Source organism: Petromyzon marinus, chromosome 80 (assembly GCF_048934315.1).
Source record: "Petromyzon marinus isolate PM22_M1 ecotype Great Lakes invasive population chromosome 80, UKy_Petmar_22M1.pri1.0, whole genome shotgun sequence".
NCBI classification, from domain to species: Eukaryota; Metazoa; Chordata; class Hyperoartia; order Petromyzontiformes; family Petromyzontidae; genus Petromyzon; species Petromyzon marinus.
In genome coordinates, this window is record NC_133746.1 from 5,820,039 (window position 1) to 5,837,954 (window position 17,916).

The 17,916-nt window shown below is 54.1% G+C and overlaps 1 protein-coding gene across 4 annotated transcripts in view; it reads left to right on the plus strand.

The window, feature by feature from the left end:
* Positions 1-17,916, plus strand: part of LOC116958708 (transcription factor Sox-6-like) — a 68,018-nt gene that overhangs the window by 45,800 nt on the left and 4,302 nt on the right. For 3 of the 4 annotated variants that reach the window (XM_076057193.1, XM_076057191.1, XM_076057192.1), the window contains exons 10-12: positions 8,798-9,148; positions 9,887-10,151; positions 11,188-12,107. In XM_076057193.1, the coding sequence (XP_075913308.1) occupies positions 8,798-9,148; positions 9,887-10,151; positions 11,188-12,097 (1,526 nt within the window). In that variant the 3' untranslated portion in view covers positions 12,098-12,107. The remainder of the gene's footprint in view (positions 1-8,797; positions 9,149-9,886; positions 10,152-11,187; positions 12,108-17,916) is intronic. The other variant, XM_076057194.1, reaches the window with a different exon arrangement.

Below are 17,916 nucleotides of genomic sequence, written 5' to 3' on the forward strand. Positions count from 1 at the left end.
TGTCTCTGTGTGGTGAGTCTGTGGGTCTCTATGTGGTGAGTCTGTGTGGTGAGTCTGTGTGTCTCTGTGTAGTGAGTCTATGGGTCTTTGTGTGGTGAGTCTGTGGGTCTCTGTGTGATGAGTCTGTGGGTCTCTATGTGGTGAGTCTGTGTGGTGAGTCTGTGTGTCTCTGTGTGGTGAGTCTATGGGTCTCTGTGTGGTGAGTCTGTGTGTCTCTGTGTGGTGAGTCTGTGGGTCTCTGTGTGGTGAGTCTGTGTGTCTCTGTGTGGTGAGTCTGTGGGTCTCTGTGTGGTGAGTCTGTGTGTCTCTGTGTGGTGAGTCTGTGTGGTGAGTCTGTGTGTCTCTGTGTGGTGAGTCTATGGGTCTCTGTGTGGTGAGTCTGTGTGGTGAGTCTGTGGGTCTCTGTGTGGTGAGTCTGTGCCTCTCTGTGTGGTGAGTCTGTGGGTCTCTGTGTGGTGAGTCTGTGGGTCTTTATGTGGTGAGTCTGTGTGGTGAGTCTGTGTGTCTCTGTGTGGTGAGTCTATGGGTCTCTGTGTGGTGAGTCTGTGTGTCTCTGTGTGGTGAGTCTGTGTGTCTCTGTGTGGTGAGTCTGTGGGTCTCTGTGTGGTGAGTCTGTGTGTCTCTGTGTGGTGAGTCTGTGGGTCTCTGTGTGGTGAGTCTGTGTGTCTCTGTGTGGTGAGTCTGTGTGGTGAGTCTGTGTGTCTCTGTGTGGTGAGTCTGTGGGTCTCTATGTGGTGAGTCTGTGTGGTGAGTCTGTGTGTCTCTGTGTGGTGAGTCTATGGGTCTTTGTGTGGTGAGTCTGTGGGTCTCTGTGTGATGAGTCTGTGGGTCTCTATGTGGTGAGTCTGTGTGGTGAGTCTGTGTGTCTCTGTGTGGTGAGTCTATGGGTCTCTGTGTGGTGAGTCTGTGTGTCTCTGTGTGGTGAGTCTGTGGGTCTCTATGTGGTGAGTCTGTGGGTCTCTGTGTGGTGAGTCTATGTGTCTCTGTGTGGTGAGTCTGTGTGTCTCTGTGTGGTGTGTCTGTGTGGTGAGTCTGTGTGTCTCTGTGTGGTGAGTCTGTGGGTGTCTGTGTGGTGAGTCTGTGTGTCTCTGTGTGGTGAGTCTGTGTGTCTGTGTGGTGAGTCTGTGTGTCTCTTTGTAGTGAGTCTGTGTGTCTCTGTGTGGTGAGTCTGTGGGTGTCTGTGGTGGTGAGTCTGTGTGTCTCTGTGTGGTGAGTCTGTGTGTCTCTGTGTGGTGAGTCTGTGTGTCTCTGTGTGATGAGTCTGTGTGTCTCTGTGTGGTGAGTCTGTGTGTCTCTGTGTGGTGAGTCTGTGTGTCTCTGTGTGATGAGTCTGTGTGTCTCTGTGTGGTGAGTCTGTGTGTCTCTGTGTGGTGAGTCTGTGTCTCTGTGTGGTGAGTCTGTGTGTCTCTGTGTGGTGAGTCTGTGGGTCTCTGTGTGGTGAGTCTGTGGGTCTCTGTGTGGTGAGTCTGTGGGTCTCTGTGTGGTGAGTCTTTGGGTCTCTGTGTGGTGAGTCGGTGGGTCTCTGTGTGGTGAGTCTGTGTGTCTCTGTGTGGTGAGTCTGTGGGTCTCTGTGTGGTGAGTCTGTGTGTCTCTGTGAGTCTCTGTGTGGTGAGTCTCTGTGAGTCTGTGTGTCTCTGTGTGGTGAGTCTGTGTGTCTCTGTGTGGTGAGTCTGTGGGTCTCTGTGTGGTGAGTCTGTGTGTCTCTGTGTGGTGAGTCTGTGTGTCTCTGTGTGGTGAGTCTGTGGGTCTCTGTGTGGTGAGTCTGTGTGTCTCTGTGTGGTGAGTCTGTGAGTCTCTCTGTGGTGAGTGTTTGTGTCTCTGTGAGTCTCTGTGTGGTGAGTCTGTGTGTCTCTGTGAGTCTCTGTGTGGTGTTTCTGTGGGTGTCTGTGTGGTGAGTCTGTGTGTCTGTGTGGTGAGTCTGTGTGTCTCTGTGTGGTGAGTCTGTGGGTGTCTGTGTGATGAGTCTGTGTGTCTCTGTTTGGTGAGTCTGTGTGTCTCTGTGTGATGAGTCTGTGAGTCTCTGTGTGGTGAGTCTGTGGGTCTCTGTGTGGTGAGTCTGTGTGTCTCTGTGTGGTGAGTGTGTGTCTATGTGTGTGAGTCTGTGTGGTGAGTCTGTGTGTCTCTGTGTGGTGAGTCTGTGTGTCTCTGTGTGGTGAGTCTGTGTGCCTCTGTGTGGTGAGTCTGTGTGGTGAGTCTGTGTGTCTCTGTGTGGTGAGTCTGTGTGGTGAGTCTGTGTGTCTCTGTGTGGTGAGTCTGTGTGGTGAGTCTGTGTGTCTGTGTGGTGAGTCTGTGTAGTGAGTCTGTGTGTCTCTGTGTGGTGAGTCTGTGTGGTGAGTCTGTGTGTCTCTGTGTGGTGAGTCTGTGTCTCTGTGTGGTGAGTCTGTGTGTCTCTGTGTGGTGAGTCTGTGTATCTGTGTGGTGAGTTTGTGTGTCTCTGTGTGGTGAGTCTGTGTGTCTCTGTGTGGTGAGTCTGGGTGTCTGTGTGGTGGTGAGTCTGTGTGTCTCTGTGTGGTGAGTCTGTGGGTCTCTGTGTGGTGGGTCTCTGTGGTGAGTCTGTGGTTTTCTGTGTGGTGAGTCTGTGGGTCTCTGTGTGGTGAGTGGGTGGGTCTCTGTGTGGTGAGTCTGTGTGTCTCTGTGCGGTGAGTCTGTGGGTCTCTGTGTGGTGAGTCTGTGTGTCTCTGTGAGTCTCTGTGTGGTGAGTCTCTGTGAGTCTGTGTGTCTCTGTGTGGTGAGTCTGTGTGTCTCTGTGTGGTGAGTCTGTGGGTCTCTGTGTGGTGAGTCTGTGTGTCTCTGTGTGGTGAGTCTGTGGGTCTCTGTGTTGTGAGTCTGTGTGGTGAGTCTGTGTGTCTCTGTGTGGTGAGTCTGTGAGTCTCTGTGTGGTGAGTCTGTGAGTCTCTGTGTGGTGAGTCTGTGTGTCTCTGTGAGTCTCTGTGTGGTGAGTCTGTGGGTCTCTGTGTGGTGAGTCTGTGTGGTGAGTGTGTGGTGAGTCTGTGTGTCTCTGTGTGGTGAGTCTGTGTGTCTCTGTGTGGTGAGTCTGTGGGTCTCTGTGTGTTGAGTCTCTGTGAGTCTCTGTGTGGTGAGTCTATGGGTCTCTGTGTGGTGAGTCTATGGGTCTCTGTGTGTAAGTGAATGGGTCTCTGTGTGGTGAGTCTGTGAGTCTCTGTGTGGTGAGTCTGCGAGTCTCTGTGTGGTGAGTCTGTGTGTCTCTGTGAGTCTTTGTGAGTCTCTGAGTCTCTGCGTGGTGAATCTCTGTGTGTCTCTGTGAGTGTCTGTGAGTCTCTGAGTCTCTGTATGATGAGTGTGTGAGTCTCTGTGAGTCTCTGTCAGTCTGTATGATGAGTCTGTGAGTCTCTGTGTGGTGAGTCTCTGTGAGTCTCTGTGAGTCTCTGTATGATGAGTCTCTGTGTGTCTCTGAGTCTCTGTGAGTCTCTGTATGATGAGTCTCTGAGTCTGTGTGGTGAGTCTCTGTGAGTCTCTGTATGATGAGTCTGTGAGTCTCTGTATGATGAGTCTGTGAGTCTCTGTATGATGAGTCTGTGTGTCTATGTGAGTCTCTGTTTGATGAGTCTGTGAGTCTCTGTGAGTCTCTGTGATTCTCTGTATGATGAGTCTGTGTGTCTCTGTATGATGAGTCTGTGAGTCTCTGTGTATCTCTGTGAGTCTCTGTGAGTCTCTGTATGATGAGTCTGTGTCTATGTGAGTCTCTGTATGATGAGTCTGTGAGTCTCTGTGAGTCTCTGTGAGTCTCTGTATGATGAGTCTGTGAGTCTCTGTGAGTCTCTGTGTGGTGAGTCTCTGTGAGTCTTTGTGAGTCTCTGTATGATGAGTCTGTGAGTCTCTGTGAGTCTCTGTGAGTCTCTGTATGATGAGTCTGTGAGTCTCTGTGTGGTGAGTCTCTGTGAGTCTCTGTGAGTCTCTGTATGATGAGTCTGTGAGTCTGTGTGGTGTGTCTCTGTGTGGTGAGTCTCTGTGAGTCTCTGTGAGTCTCTGTATGATGAGTCTGTGAGTCTCTGTGAGTCTGCATGATGAGTCTGTGTGTCTTGAGTCTCTGTGAGTCTCTGTGAGTCTCTGTGAGTCTGTATGATGAGTCTGTGTGTCTCTGAGTCTCTGTGAGTCTCTCTGAGTCTCTCTGAGTCTCTGTGAGTCTCTCTGGGACTCTCTGGGTCTCTGTGAGTCTCTGTATGATGAGTCTATCTGAGTCTCTGTGAGTCTATCTGAGTCTCTGTGAGTTTCTGTGAGTCTCTGTGAGTCTCTGTGAGTCCCTGTGTGATGAGTCTGTGTATGATGAGTCTCTGTATGATGAGTCTGTGTGATGAGTCTGTATGGTGAGTCTGTGAGTCTTTGTGAGTCTGTGTGATGAGTCTCTGTATGATGAGTCTCTGTATGATGAGTCTGTATGATGAGTCTCTGTATGATGAGTCTCTGTATGATGAGTCTGTATGATGAGTCTGTATGATGAGTCTCTGTATGATGAGTCTCTGAGTCTCTGTATGGTGAGTCTCTCTGTGAGTCTCTGTATGATGAGTCTGTATGATGAGTCTGTATGATGAGTCTGTGTGATGAGTCTGTGTGATGAGTGTATGATGAGTCTGTATGATGAGTCTCTGTGAGTCTCTGTGTGGTGACTCTGTGTGGTGAGTCTCTCTGAGTCTCTCTGCGTCTCTCTGAGTCTCTATGAGTCTCTGTGAGTCTCTGTATGATGAGTCTCTGTATGATGAGTCTCTGTGAGTCTCTGTATGATGAGTCTCTGTATGATGAGTCTCTCTGAGTCTGTGTGTGAGTCTCTGTATGATGAGTCTCTGTATGATGTGAGTCTCTCTGAGTCTCTGTGTGAGTCTCTGTATGATGAGTCTCTGTATGATGAGTCTCTCTGAGTCTCTGTGTGAGTCTCTGTATGATGAGTCTCTGTATGATGAGTCTCTCTGAGTCTCTGTATGATGAGTCTCTGTATGATGTGAGTCTCTCTGGGTCTCTGTGTGAGTCTCTGTATGATGAGTCTCTGTATGATGTGAGTCTCTGTGTGAGTCTCTGTATGATGAGTCTCTGTATGATGAGTCTCTCTGAGTCTCTGTCTGAGTCTCTGTATGATGAGTCTCTGTATGATGTGAGCCTCTCTGAGTCTCTGTGTGAGTCTCTGTATGATGAGTCTCTGTATGATGTGAGTCTCTCTGAGTCTCTGTATGATGAGTCTCTGTATGATGTGAGTCTCTCTGAGTCTGTGTGAGTGTCTGTATGATGAGTCTCTGTATGATGTGAGTCTTTCTGGGTCTCTGTGTGAGTCTCTGTATGATGAGTCTCTGTATGATGTGAGTCTCTCTGAGTCTCTGTGTGAGTCTCTGTATGATGAGTCTCTGTATGATGAGTCTCTCTGAGTCTCTGTGTGAGTCTCTGTATGATGAGTCTCTGTATGATGTGAGTCTCTCTGAGTCTCTGTGTGAGTCTCTGTATGATGAGTCTCTGTATGATGTGAGTCTCTCTGAGTCTCTGTATGATGAGTCTCTGTATGATCTGAGTCTCTCTGAGTCTCTGTGTGAGTGTCTGTATGATGAGTCTCTGTATGATGTGAGTCTCTCTGGGTCTCTGTGTGAGTCTCTGTATGATGAGTCTCTGTATGATGTGAGTCTCTCTGAGTCTCTGTGTGAGTCTCTGTATGATGAGTCTCTGTATGATGAGTCTCTCTGAGTCTCTGTGTGAGTCTCTGTATGATGAGTCTCTGTATGATGTGAGTCTCTCTGAGTCTCTGTGTGAGTCTCTGTATGATGAGTCTCTGTATGATGTGAGTCTCTCTGAGTCTCTGTATGATGAGTCTCTGTATGATGAGTCTCTGTATGATGAGTCTCTGTGAGTCTCTGTATGATGAGTCTCTGTATGATGAGTCTCTCTGAGTCTCTGTGTGAGTCTCTATATGATGAGTCTCTGTATGATGTGAGTCTCTCTGAGTCTCTGTGTGAGTCTCTGTATGATGAGTCTCTGTATGTTGTGAGTCTCTCTGAGTCTCTGTGTGAGTCTCTGTATGATGAGTCTCTGTATGATGAGTCTCTGTATGATGAGTCTCTGTATGATGAGTCTCTCTGAGTCTCTGTGTGAGTCTCTGTATGATGAGTCTCTGTATGATGTGAGTCTCTCTGAGTCTCTGTATGATGAGTCTCTGTATGATGAGTCTCTGTATGATGAGTCTCTCTGAGTCTCTGTGTGAGTCTCTGTATGATGAGTCTCTGTATGATGTGAGTCTCTCTGAGTCTCTGTGTGAGTCTCTGTATGATGAGTCTCTGTATGATGAGTCTCTGTATGATGAGTATCTCTGGGTCTCTGTGTGAGTCTCTGTATGATGAGTCTCTCTGAGTCTCTGTGTGAGTCTCTGTATGATGAGTCTCTGTATGATGTGAGTCTCTCTGAGTCTCTGTGTGAGTCTCTGTATGATGAGTCTCTGTATGATGTGAGTCTCTCTGAGTCTCTGTATGATGAGTCTCTGTATGATGTGAGTCTCTCTGAGTCTCTGTGTGAGTGTCTGTATGATGAGTCTCTGTATGATGTGAGTCTCTTTGGGTCTCTGTGTGAGTCTCTGTATGATGAGTCTCTGTATGATGTGAGTCTCTCTGAGTCTCTGTGTGAGTCTCTGTATGATGAGTCTCTGTATGATGAGTCTCTCTGAGTCTCTGTGTGAGTCTCTGTATGATGAGTCTCTGTATGATGTGAGTCTCTCTGAGTCTCTGTGTGAGTCTCTGTATGATGAGTCTCTGTATGATGTGAGTCTCTCTGAGTCTCTGTATGATGAGTCTCTGTATGATGAGTCTCTGTATGATGAGTCTCTGTGAGTCTCTGTATGATGAGTCTCTGTATGATGAGTCTCTCTGAGTCTCTGTGTGAGTCTCTATATGATGAGTCTCTGTATGATGTGAGTCTCTCTGAGTCTCTGTGTGAGTCTCTGTATGATGAGTCTCTGTATGTTGTGAGTCTCTCTGAGTCTCTGTGTGAGTCTCTGTATGATGAGTCTCTGTATGATGAGTCTCTGTATGATGAGTCTCTCTGAGTCTCTGTGTGAGTCTCTGTATGATGAGTCTCTGTATGATGTGAGTCTCTCTGAGTCTCTGTATGATGAGTCTCTGTATGATGAGTCTCTGTATGATGAGTCTCTCTGAGTCTCTGTGTGAGTCTCTGTATGATGAGTCTCTGTATGATGTGAGTCTCTCTGAGTCTCTGTGTGAGTCTCTGTATGATGAGTCTCTGTATGATGAGTCTCTGTATGATGAGTATCTCTGGGTCTCTGTGTGAGTCTCTGTATGATGAGTCTCTGTATGATGTGAGTCTCTCTGAGTCTCTGTGTGAGTCTCTGTATGATGAGTCTCTGTATGATGTGAGTCTCTCTGAGTCTCTGTATGATGAGTCTCTGTATGATGTGAGTCTCTCTGAGTCTCTGTGTGAGTGTCTGTATGATGAGTCTCTGTATGATGTGAGTCTCTTTGGGTCTCTGTGTGAGTCTCTGTATGATGAGTCTCTGTATGATGTGAGTCTCTCTGAGTCTCTGTGTGAGTCTCTGTATGATGAGTCTCTGTATGATGAGTCTCTGAGTCTCTGTGTGAGTCTCTGTATGATGAGTCTCTGTATGATGTGAGTCTCTCTAAGTCTCTGTGTGAGTCTCTGTATGATGAGTCTCTGTATGATGTGAGTCTCTCTGAGTCTCTGTATGATGAGTCTCTGTATGATGAGTCTCTGTATGATGAGTCTCTGTATGATGAGTCTCTGTATGATGAGTCTCTCTGAGTCTCTGTGTGAGTCTCTATATGATGAGTCTCTGTATGATGTGAGTCTCTCTGTGTCTCTGTGTGAGTCTCTGTATGATGAGTCTCTGTATGTTGTGAGTCTCTCTGAGTCTCTGTGTGAGTCTCTGTATGATGAGTCTCTGTATGATGAGCCTCTCTGAGTCTCTGTGTGAGTCTCTGTATGATGAGTCTCTGTATGATGTGAGTCTCTCTGAGTCTCTGTATGATGAGTCTCTGTATGATGAGTCTCTGTATGATGAGTCTCTCTGAGTCTCTGTGTGAGTCTCTGTTTGATGAGTCTCTGTATGATGTGAGTCTCTCTGAGTCTCTGTGTGAGTCTCTGTATGATGAGTCTCTGTATGATGTGAGTCTCTCTGAGTCTCTGTATGATGAGTCTCTGTATGATGTGAGTCTCTCTGAGTCTCTGTGTGAGTCTCTGTATGATGAGTCTCTATGATGAGTCTCTGTGAGTCTCTGTATGATGAGTCTCTGTATGATGAGTCTCTCTGGGTCTCTGTGTGAGTCTCTGTATGATGAGTCTCTGTATGATGTGAGTCTCTCTGAGTCTCTGTGTGAGTCTCTGTATGATGAGTCTCTGTATGATGAGTCTCTCTGGGTCTCTGTGTGAGTCTCTGTATGATGTGAGTCTCTCTGAGTCTCTGTGTGAGTCTCTGTATGATGAGTCTCTGTATGATGTGAGTCTCTCTGAGTCTCTGTGTGAGTCTCTGTATGATGAGTCTCTGTATGATGAGTCTCTGTATGATGAGTCTCTCTGAGTCTCTGTGTGAGTCTCTGTATGATGAGTCTCTGTATGATGTGAGTGTCTCTGAGTCTCTGTGTGAGTCTCTGTATGATGAGTCTCTGTATGATGTGAGTGTCTCTGGGTCTCTGTATGATGCGAGTCTCTCTGGGTCTCTGCGATTCACGGCGGCTTCGCGCGGTTCCCCCCGGAGTCAGCGTCCGTCCTCATTGCTGCCGGAGGAATCCGAAAGGCTGCGAAGCTCTTTTCTCATTTTGCCCCCTCCCCGCTCGACTAGACGGCACGTCTCCCATATCTCCGGGCCTCATTCACGTGCTCTCCTGGACCCCCCCGTCGAACCCAGGCCACAAACCGCGGGGCTCTGCCGGTGGCGCCGGTGCCGGTGGATTGGGGCCACCTCCGCCGCCGGTGAATTCGGGCGGCGGCTGTGGCGGCGGTGGCGGCGGAGGCCCGGCGGGGGCCCACCGGGGGGGGCCGGTGGGGGGCGGGGGAGGTGGCCCCCCCCAGGCCAGCGAGCCGCACATCAAGCGTCCGATGAACGCGTTCATGGTGTGGGCCAAGGACGAGCGGCGCAAGATCCTGCAGGCCTTCCCTGACATGCACAACTCCAACATCAGCAAGATCCTGGGTGAGTGTTGTCGGTGTGCTCACCCACAACACTCACTCACCGACACAGTCACCACCAACACACTCACCGACACAGTCACCACCCACACACTCATCACCAACACAGTCACCATCACACTCACCACCGACACACTCACCACCGACACACTCACCACCAACACACTCACCATCACACTCACCAACACAGTCACCACCCACACACTCACCGACACAGTCACCACCAACACACTCACCAACACACTCACCACCCACACACTCACCATCACACTCACCAACAACACTCACCACCCACACACTCACCGACAGTCACCACCCACACACCCACCGACACACTCACCACCCACACACTCACCACCGACAACACTCACCGACAGTCACCGACACACTCACCACCGACACACTCACCACCAACACACTCACCACCAACACACTCACCACCAACACACTCACCACCAACACACTCTCTCACCGACACACTCACCATCACGCTCACCGACACACACACTCACCGACACACTCACCGACACACTCACCATCACACACACACCACCATCACACTCACCACCGACACACTCACCACCATCACACTCTCTCACCCACACACTCACCACCACACACACACCACCATCACACTCACTCACCATCACACACACACTCACCATCACACTCACTCACCGACACACTCTCACCATGCGCACTCCAACATCTGCACTCTCCCCTGCCCCGCCCCGCCCCGCAGGCTCCCGATGGAAGACGATGTCCAACCAGGAGAAGCAGCCGTACTACGAGGAGCAGTCTCGCCTCAGCAAGCTGCACCTGGAGCGCTACCCCGACTACAAGTACAAGCCCAGGCCCAAGCGGACCTGCGTCGTTGACGGCCGTCGCCTCCGCGTTGGCGAGTACAAGGCCATGCTGAAGACCAAGAGGGGCGGCGCCGTCGCCGCCGCCACCGCCGGGGAGTGCACCGCGCCTGGCACCGCCGCGGGAGCTCTCTACGCGGTCACGTGAGGACGGGCGGGGTGGGGAGGCGGGGAGGGAGGTGGGGTGGGGTGGGGGAGAGAGGTGGGGAGGCGGGGAGGGGGGGGAGAGAGAGGTGGGAGAGAGAGAGGGGGGAGAGAGGGGTGGGACAGAGGGGGAGGGGTGGGGGAGAGAGGGGGGGAGAGAGAGGGGGGGGGAGAGAAGTGGGGGAGGGAGGGGGGGGAGGGGGGGGAGAGGGAGGGAGAGAGGGAGAGGTGGGGGAGAGAGGGGCGGGACAGAGGTGGGGGACAGAGGGGGAGGGGTGGGGGAGAGAAGTGGGGGAGGGAGGGGGAGGGAGGGGAGAGAGAGGGGAGAGAGAGTGGGGAGAGAGAGAGTGGGGAGAGAGAGAGTGGGGAGAGAGAGAGTGGGGAGAGAGAGAGTGGGGAGAGAGAGAGTGGGGAGAGAGAGAGTGGGGAGAGAGAGAGTGGGGAGAGAGAGAGTGGGGAGAGAGAGAGTGGGGAGAGAGAGAGTGGGGAGAGAGAGAGTGGGGAGAGAGAGAGTGGGGAGAGAGAGAGTGGGGAGAGAGAGAGTGGGGAGAGAGAGAGTGGGGAGAGAGAGAGTGGGGAGAGAGAGAGTGGGGAGAGAGAGAGTGGGGAGAGAGAGAGTGGGGAGAGAGAGAGTGGGGAGAGAGAGAGTGGGGAGAGAGAGAGTGGGGAGAGAGAGAGTGGGGAGAGAGAGAGTGGGGAGAGAGAGAGTGGGGAGAGAGAGAGTGGGGAGAGAGAGAGTGGGGAGAGAGAGAGTGGGGAGAGAGAGAGTGGGGAGAGAGAGAGTGGGGAGAGAGAGAGTGGGGAGAGAGAGAGTGGGGAGAGAGAGAGTGGGGAGAGAGAGAGTGGGGAGAGAGAGAGTGGGGAGAGAGAGAGTGGGGAGAGAGAGAGTGGGGAGAGAGAGAGTGGGGAGAGAGAGAGTGGGGAGAGATAGAGAGAGAGGTGTGAGTGTTGGATGAGTTGAACAGCAGCACTAAAAACCGACTCCCTCCCCGTGTCTCCCTCCCCTCCCTCTCCCCACTCCCCTCCCCTCCCCCAGTCAGGACGGGGGCAGCGTGGGGGCTTCTGTGGGCCCCCTGTCCACGGGGGACTCTCCGACCCGTAGCCTCCTGCCCGGGGGGCCGCCTCTCTCCCTCATGGCACCCTTCCCGCGAGGGGGGGTCCCGGTCGGGGTCTCCGACCCGGCCCCCCGCAGCCGCTCGGCCAGCCCCGAGGCGGCGGGCGGCGGTGCGGCCGGGGCCGGGCGCGTCCAGCACCGGGTCCGCTCGGCCTTAAAAACGGAGAGCGGAGGGGACGCCGTTGGGGGAGGAGGGGGAGGGGGGTTCGGCACCTTGAGAATGTTCGACCGGCATCAGCAGCAGCAGCAGCAGTACCATCAGCATCAGCAGCAGCAGCATCAGCAGCAGCAGCATCAGCGACAGCAGCAGTACCATCAGCCGCAGCAGCATCAGCAGCTGCAGCATCAGCAGCAGCAGCAGCAGCAGCGTCATCATCAGCTGCAGCTGCAGCAGCAGCATCACCAGCAGCAGCAGCAGCAGCATCAGCTGCAGCAGCAGCAGCATCAGCAGCAGCAGCAGCTGAGCGCCATGTGCTATGATGACGAGTACCAGATGGACGAGGAGGAGGAGGAGGAGGCGGAGGAGGAGGCGGAGGAGGAGGAGGAGGACGATGAGGGGGATGACGACGGGGAGGGGATTGCGGACGACGACGACGCCGCTGAGGAGGAGGAGGAGGAGGGGGGGGGCGCGGTGGCGGCCAGACGTCGCCACGGGGACCCCGCGGGGGAGGGGGTCGCGACCCCGAGGGGGGGGGCGCCCCGAGGGGGGGGGGACCCCGCGGGGGGAGGGGTCACGACCCCGAGGGGAGGGGCGCCCCGAGGAGGGGCTTGCGGGCACGGCGTGGCGACGTCTACCAGGGACTACGCCGGCACCTACGGTGGCCTGCAGTGAGGCGCAGCAGGTGGGGGGGGGGGGGGGGGACACGGGGACGGAGACACGGGGACACGGGGATAGAGACACGGGGACACGAGGATAGAGACACGGGGATAGAGACACGGGGACACGGGGATAGAGACACGGGGATAGAGACACGGGGATAGAGACACGGGGACACGGGGATAGAGACACGGGGACGGAGACACGGGGATAGAGACACGGGGATAGAGACACGGGGACACGGGGATAGAGACACGGGGATAGAGACACGGGGATAGAGACACGGGGATAGAGACACGGGGATAGAGACACGGGGACACAGGGATAGAGACACCGGGACGTGGACGCTGCTGCTGATGTCGCTGAAAATGACACCATGCACGCCCCACTCTCGTGTTGTGTGTGTTGTATGCTCTGTATATATGTGTGTGTGTGTATTGTGTGTGTGTGTCTTCTGTGTGTTGTGCGTGTGTTGTGTGTTCTGTATATATATGTAGTGTTGTAAGGACGAGCAGACTTCTTTAGGAGGCACACTCTGTTTATTGTATTATTTCCTTATACAACGCTTAACACACACAGAAGGATATTCGGTCCCCTAGGGAGGTACAGCCTCCGGACCTGGCGGGACTCACACGTCTACCGCTATCCTAGTCCTCCGGCTAGGACCTAGGGGAGACTATCTGACCCACCGCTGGCCTGGTGGGTCCTAACCGCTGGGTATGCCGAGCCTTAGCCCTTAGAAGGGCTGGAAGGCTGGTCCAGGGTCCTAGCTAGGCTTCAGCCCGGTCTTCTGTCTTCGTGCAGGGAGAGAACCCCCCGAGGTCCGTTGGGTCACCCGTCTTATACTCCTTCGTGGCCAGGTAGAACCAATCATACATTCCCACGTGGAACCATCTGATTGGTTCGTACCAAACCCTGGCCACGATCCGTTTCACCTCGACTGACCCCAACCGTTGTACCCAGGGGTAATGCTGCACTGCCCTGGTGGCAACGCAGGTTACGCAACAGCGCGTAGTTAACACCTCTACATCACCCCCTCCTTCGGAAGCTCCAGCCGTCCCGGCTGCAACAATGGGAAACTCCGAAATTACCAACGGTAGAAGAATTGTGAGTGTGCCTCACGAACAACAAGAACAATTAAACCCCTATAAATACCCCCCTTAACAACATAACGTATGTACAAGGCACTAGACATGCCAAAAAAACATAACAACCGGCGAGATTTCGCGCGCGTGTGTTTCGCGGGACCATCGTAGGGGATGGCCGGCTTTGTCGGCGGCACAAGGGAAGGAGGAGGATGAGCCAGAGCATCCGGTGGGCCTTTAGGCATCTCCACGGGGACACCTGCTGCTCCACGGTCCATTGAGGCCGAACGTGGCCTGCAAGGAGCCGTCACTCCCGCGTCATCTGCAGGAGGAATGACGGCGCCTGCGCTGTGGGTTAGGCACCAACGGGGCAACATCTGGCTCGTCGGACGCGTCGCACACTCGGCCCCCGTGTCCTGTGTGTTGTGGAGGGACGCGCGGCGTGGCGAAGGGTTTCAACCGAGAGGGGTGAACGCACCAGCGACGCCGTCCCCAGCGAATTTTAACACATTGGGAACGCAGGACTTCCACTACCTCAACCGGGCCTCGCCATGGTCTGAGGAGTTTGGCCGACGTGGACACCGGCACCTGGGGGCAGTAGAGCCATGCCCTGTCTCCCGGTGCCCACCGATGCGTGGACGTCCGAGGGTCACGCAGTCGCAAATTCGCCCGTTGGCGGGAAGCTGAATTTTCAATGGTGGCCTCCCGTGCCTCGGCCAACTTACGGAGGTTGAATTGCAAGTGGTCAACGAGCTTTGACTTTTGCGGTGGCTGTTCGATTTCCAGCCGAACGTCGGCGAGAGGAAAGGCATCCCTGCCGTACATTAGAAAGAACGGCGAAAATCCCGTCGCCGCGTGAGGTGCCATACGGTATGCGGCGAGGACCCCCGGAACCTGCAAGTCCCAATCGAGGTGGGATTCATCGACCTGATGGCATAACATAGCGGTGAGAGTTCTATGAAGGCGCTCCACCATGCCGTCGGTCTGGGGATGGTAGGGCGAAGTGCGCACTTTCTTAGTGCCCAACAGGCGGCACTCATCATTCAGCAAGGCTCCCGAAAAATGTCTTCCCTGATCGGTCAGCAACCGTTCTGGTGCGCCCTTGTCCAGGACGTAGCCCTGAACAAAGGCGTCCACAACGGCCACCGCCGACTGGTTGGGGAGGGCCCAGGCCATAGGCCACCGTGTAAAATACTCTACCCCAACCAGGAGGTACTTATTACCCCGTGGCGTAGTAGGAAAAGGGCCCAAAATATCGAGAGCCACCAACTCATTTATACGAGAGACCGAAATGGGTTGCAGGGGTGGACATGCCGGTTTAGCCGGCGGTTTACGTTGCGCACAATGGGTGCATCCCAGCAAAATGTCAGTGACGTCGCGCAGCATGCCCGGACAGAAAAATTGCAACCGCAACAACCCAGTGGTCTTATGAACACCCAGGTGCAATAAACGCTCATGCGCCGCCCATACGGCTTTGCATCACAAGGCGGACGGCACGACGATTTTATGTTGACACGAGTCAGCATCCCAATGCATCAACAAGCCGTGCTTCATGACGAATGAATTAAATTTGCCCTGTCTTGGAGCCGCATTATTCGCGTGGCAATACAACCTCAATAACGACATGTCCTCGCTCTGGTGCCGACCTCATTCGGCCACAGTTAGCCCCAGCAAATCGTCACTGGCCATTGGATCTGCATGATCCAACATCGGCGCAGTGGCGGCTTACAACGGCCCGAGCCCAAAAAACACGCACATTTTTGAGCCGGCGGGAGGCGAGACAACGCATCGGCATTCGTGTGTTGTGCACCCCTACGGTAAGTGACATTGAAATCGTAGTCCTGAAGGACTTCGAGCCACCGAGAAAGCTGCACGGACGGTTGGTCAACCCGCAGAGCGTACTGTAAAGCCGAATGATCAGATCGCACGGTAAAATGCTAACCATACAGGTACGGCCTGTATTGCTGAATAAAAAAAACAATGGCCAGCAGCTCACGTCTGGTCGCACAGTATCTTTGTTCAGCAAGAGACAAGACTGCTACCATAGGCAACAACCCTTTCAATGCCATCAACTTTTTGGGACAGAACATCCCCAATCCCCGTGTTGCTAGCGTCGGTGTCCATCACGAATGGCACGGAAAAATCGGGGTACGCAAGGGACGGTGCCATCATGAGCGCGTTCCGCAAGGAGTCGAACGCGGCCTGTTCTGGGTCCCCCCAATGAAACGCCACCCCTTTTGACGTAAGGGCGTGGAGCGGCTTGGGAATCGTCGCGAAGCCAGCAACAAACCGGCGGTAGTACGACGCAAAACCAATAAAACTACGAACATCGCCCGCAGATGTCGGGGTCGGTCAATGTTGAACACATTTGTTTTTTTCAGGGTCGGTAGAGATGCCCGAGCAGCTAACTATGTGGCCCAGATAGCGCACAGACTCACGCAGAAGGTGACACTTCTGCGGCTTGAATTTCAAGTTAGCGGCCCGCATTTTCAAGAAGACAGCACGCAACCGTTCGATGTGTTCGCCGAACGTGCGGCTAAAGACGATGACGTCGTCAAGATAAATGAGACATGAGTCCCACTGGAGCCCAGCGAGGACCAGCTCCATGAGCCTCTGGAACGTCGCTGGGGCCGAGTGGAGACCCATGGGCAATCTATTAAACTCGAAAAGGCCCTGTGGTGTCCGAAAAGCAGTCTTAGGTTTTGACGCTTCGTCGAGGGGGAAGTGCCAAAACCCCGACAGAAGGTCCAAGGTGGAGAAATAGTGCGCCCCTGCCAGGGCATCCAATGACTCGTCCATACGAGGGAGAGGGTAGGCGTCCGCTACCGAGATTTTATTTAGGCGCCGAAAATCAACGCAAAAACGGAGACTGCCATCGTGCTTTTTGACCAGCACTATTGGAGCACCCCAGGGACTAGTGGAGGGAGAAATTATATCGGCCTCCAGCATGTCATCCACAGCCGATTTAACATGCTGTTTCTCCGCCGGGCTAAGCCGAAACGGGTTTTTGTCGAATCGGGGCAGCGTCACCAGTATCATTGTGGTGACGCAGCAGCTTGGTGCAGCCAATATCAAATTTAGATTTACTGAAGACATCGGAAAATTCTCGCAGAAGAGCGCGCAATTTAATTTGCTGCGAATGAAACAGATCACCCGTGTCTGTGCAGAGCGCGTCCAACCATCTCTCATCCGATTCGGAAGGACGTGGGACCTGCGGCGTGCCACGCACGTGTCCCGCGACTCCGGTCCCCAACGGCACCGGGGTGGCGTGAGCGAGCACAGTTCCTTGCGGAATGACGGTTGTGGACAATCCGACATTCAAAACCTGCAAGAACGGCTCCCTGTCGGCTGCTACGAGGGTCTGTGCAGCCACCAAATCTAACCCCTTAGCAGCTGCGTTTTTGAAGGCCCCAGCAAAATGCCATGTGCCAAGGCCTCCGGGGCTAGCGGTTTTTTAAGTTGCAAGGGCACGAGCATTTGTGTCCCTGGCGGAATGCGGACTGTGCTCGCGACAAACGCCTGCACCGAGGCACTAGCCATGCGCGGATGTGAGGGTGTGGGCAAGGACGCCATCCGTCGACCCGATGGGAGTTCGATGCAGCCTTGATCTACAAGGATCTTAATAGGCATTTTCGCGAGAAAATCAGTGCCTAACAAACACGGCACGGCGAGGGAAGAAGAGACCAAAATAGGCCCTGCCAATTTAATGTCTCCAATCGAAATTTGCGCCCGAATTTGCCCGATAATGCCCAGCGAACTGTCATTAGCGGCGAAACACGGGATAAAAACCCGTTCCAAGGGGCGGCATCGTACGGGCAGTATATTGTAAATCAAATCCGAAATGATCGTAGCCAACGCACCAGTATTGACCAACACGTGAAATTCCACACCCTCGATTGATCCGACAACCACGGACGAACCTGCTGTCGCCGCGACTACCCTATGGGCCAACTCAGACCACTGCCCAGGTCCGAGTGGCCGCGAACAAACGCCAGAATACCCCCCATCACACGCCGAATCGCGAGCCCTTCTTATGGTGCGTTGCGGTGTGTATGGTGTGAATGAGGGCCGAGCGTGAGAGGCGTCGCGACTTGCCTGGTTTTGCCGTGGACGTCCTGTAGTCCTGGCCCCGGGATGCGGAGGGGCGTCGTCGAGGCGCACGGCAGTCAGAGGAGAATGTGGCCTCGTCGGCCACAGTTGAAGCACGTCACGTCGCCGCGTGGAGAAGGCCGTCCCCGCTGCTGGTCGTTGTGGCGACCGGCGTGGTCGGACGATCGCCGGCCCGTTGACCTGGTCGCCATGAAGGCCCGGTCGGGGGAGAACTCGGCGTCCCTGCTGGCAGGCTCCGACGTCGAAGCCGAGGCGGCGATGGTCGATTCCGTGTGGAGCAGCAGATGTGCGTGGATGCACCGAGCGGCTCGTAGCGAGCACATACTGTCGTCGTCCACCGCTTGGATGACGATGCGCAGCTCGCGCGCCAGCTCCAGCATCTTCTGGAGAACGATGGCGTCGATGGCCTCGTCGTCCATGCGAGGGTAACCCGCTCTCGCCATCGCCAGTAGAGCGGTCCGGAATGCCAACGGGGGGACTCTTTAGGGCGGCGTCGCCTGTCGTAAAATCGGCTGCGGACGTCGGATGGAGGGCCCGTAGACGTCGGACATCCGTCGGAGGGCCGATTGAAGAGTCGCCCTTTTGTGCCTGGGGATGGTGAGGAGCGAGGCGAGAGCGTCGTCGTCCAGAGTGGCCGGT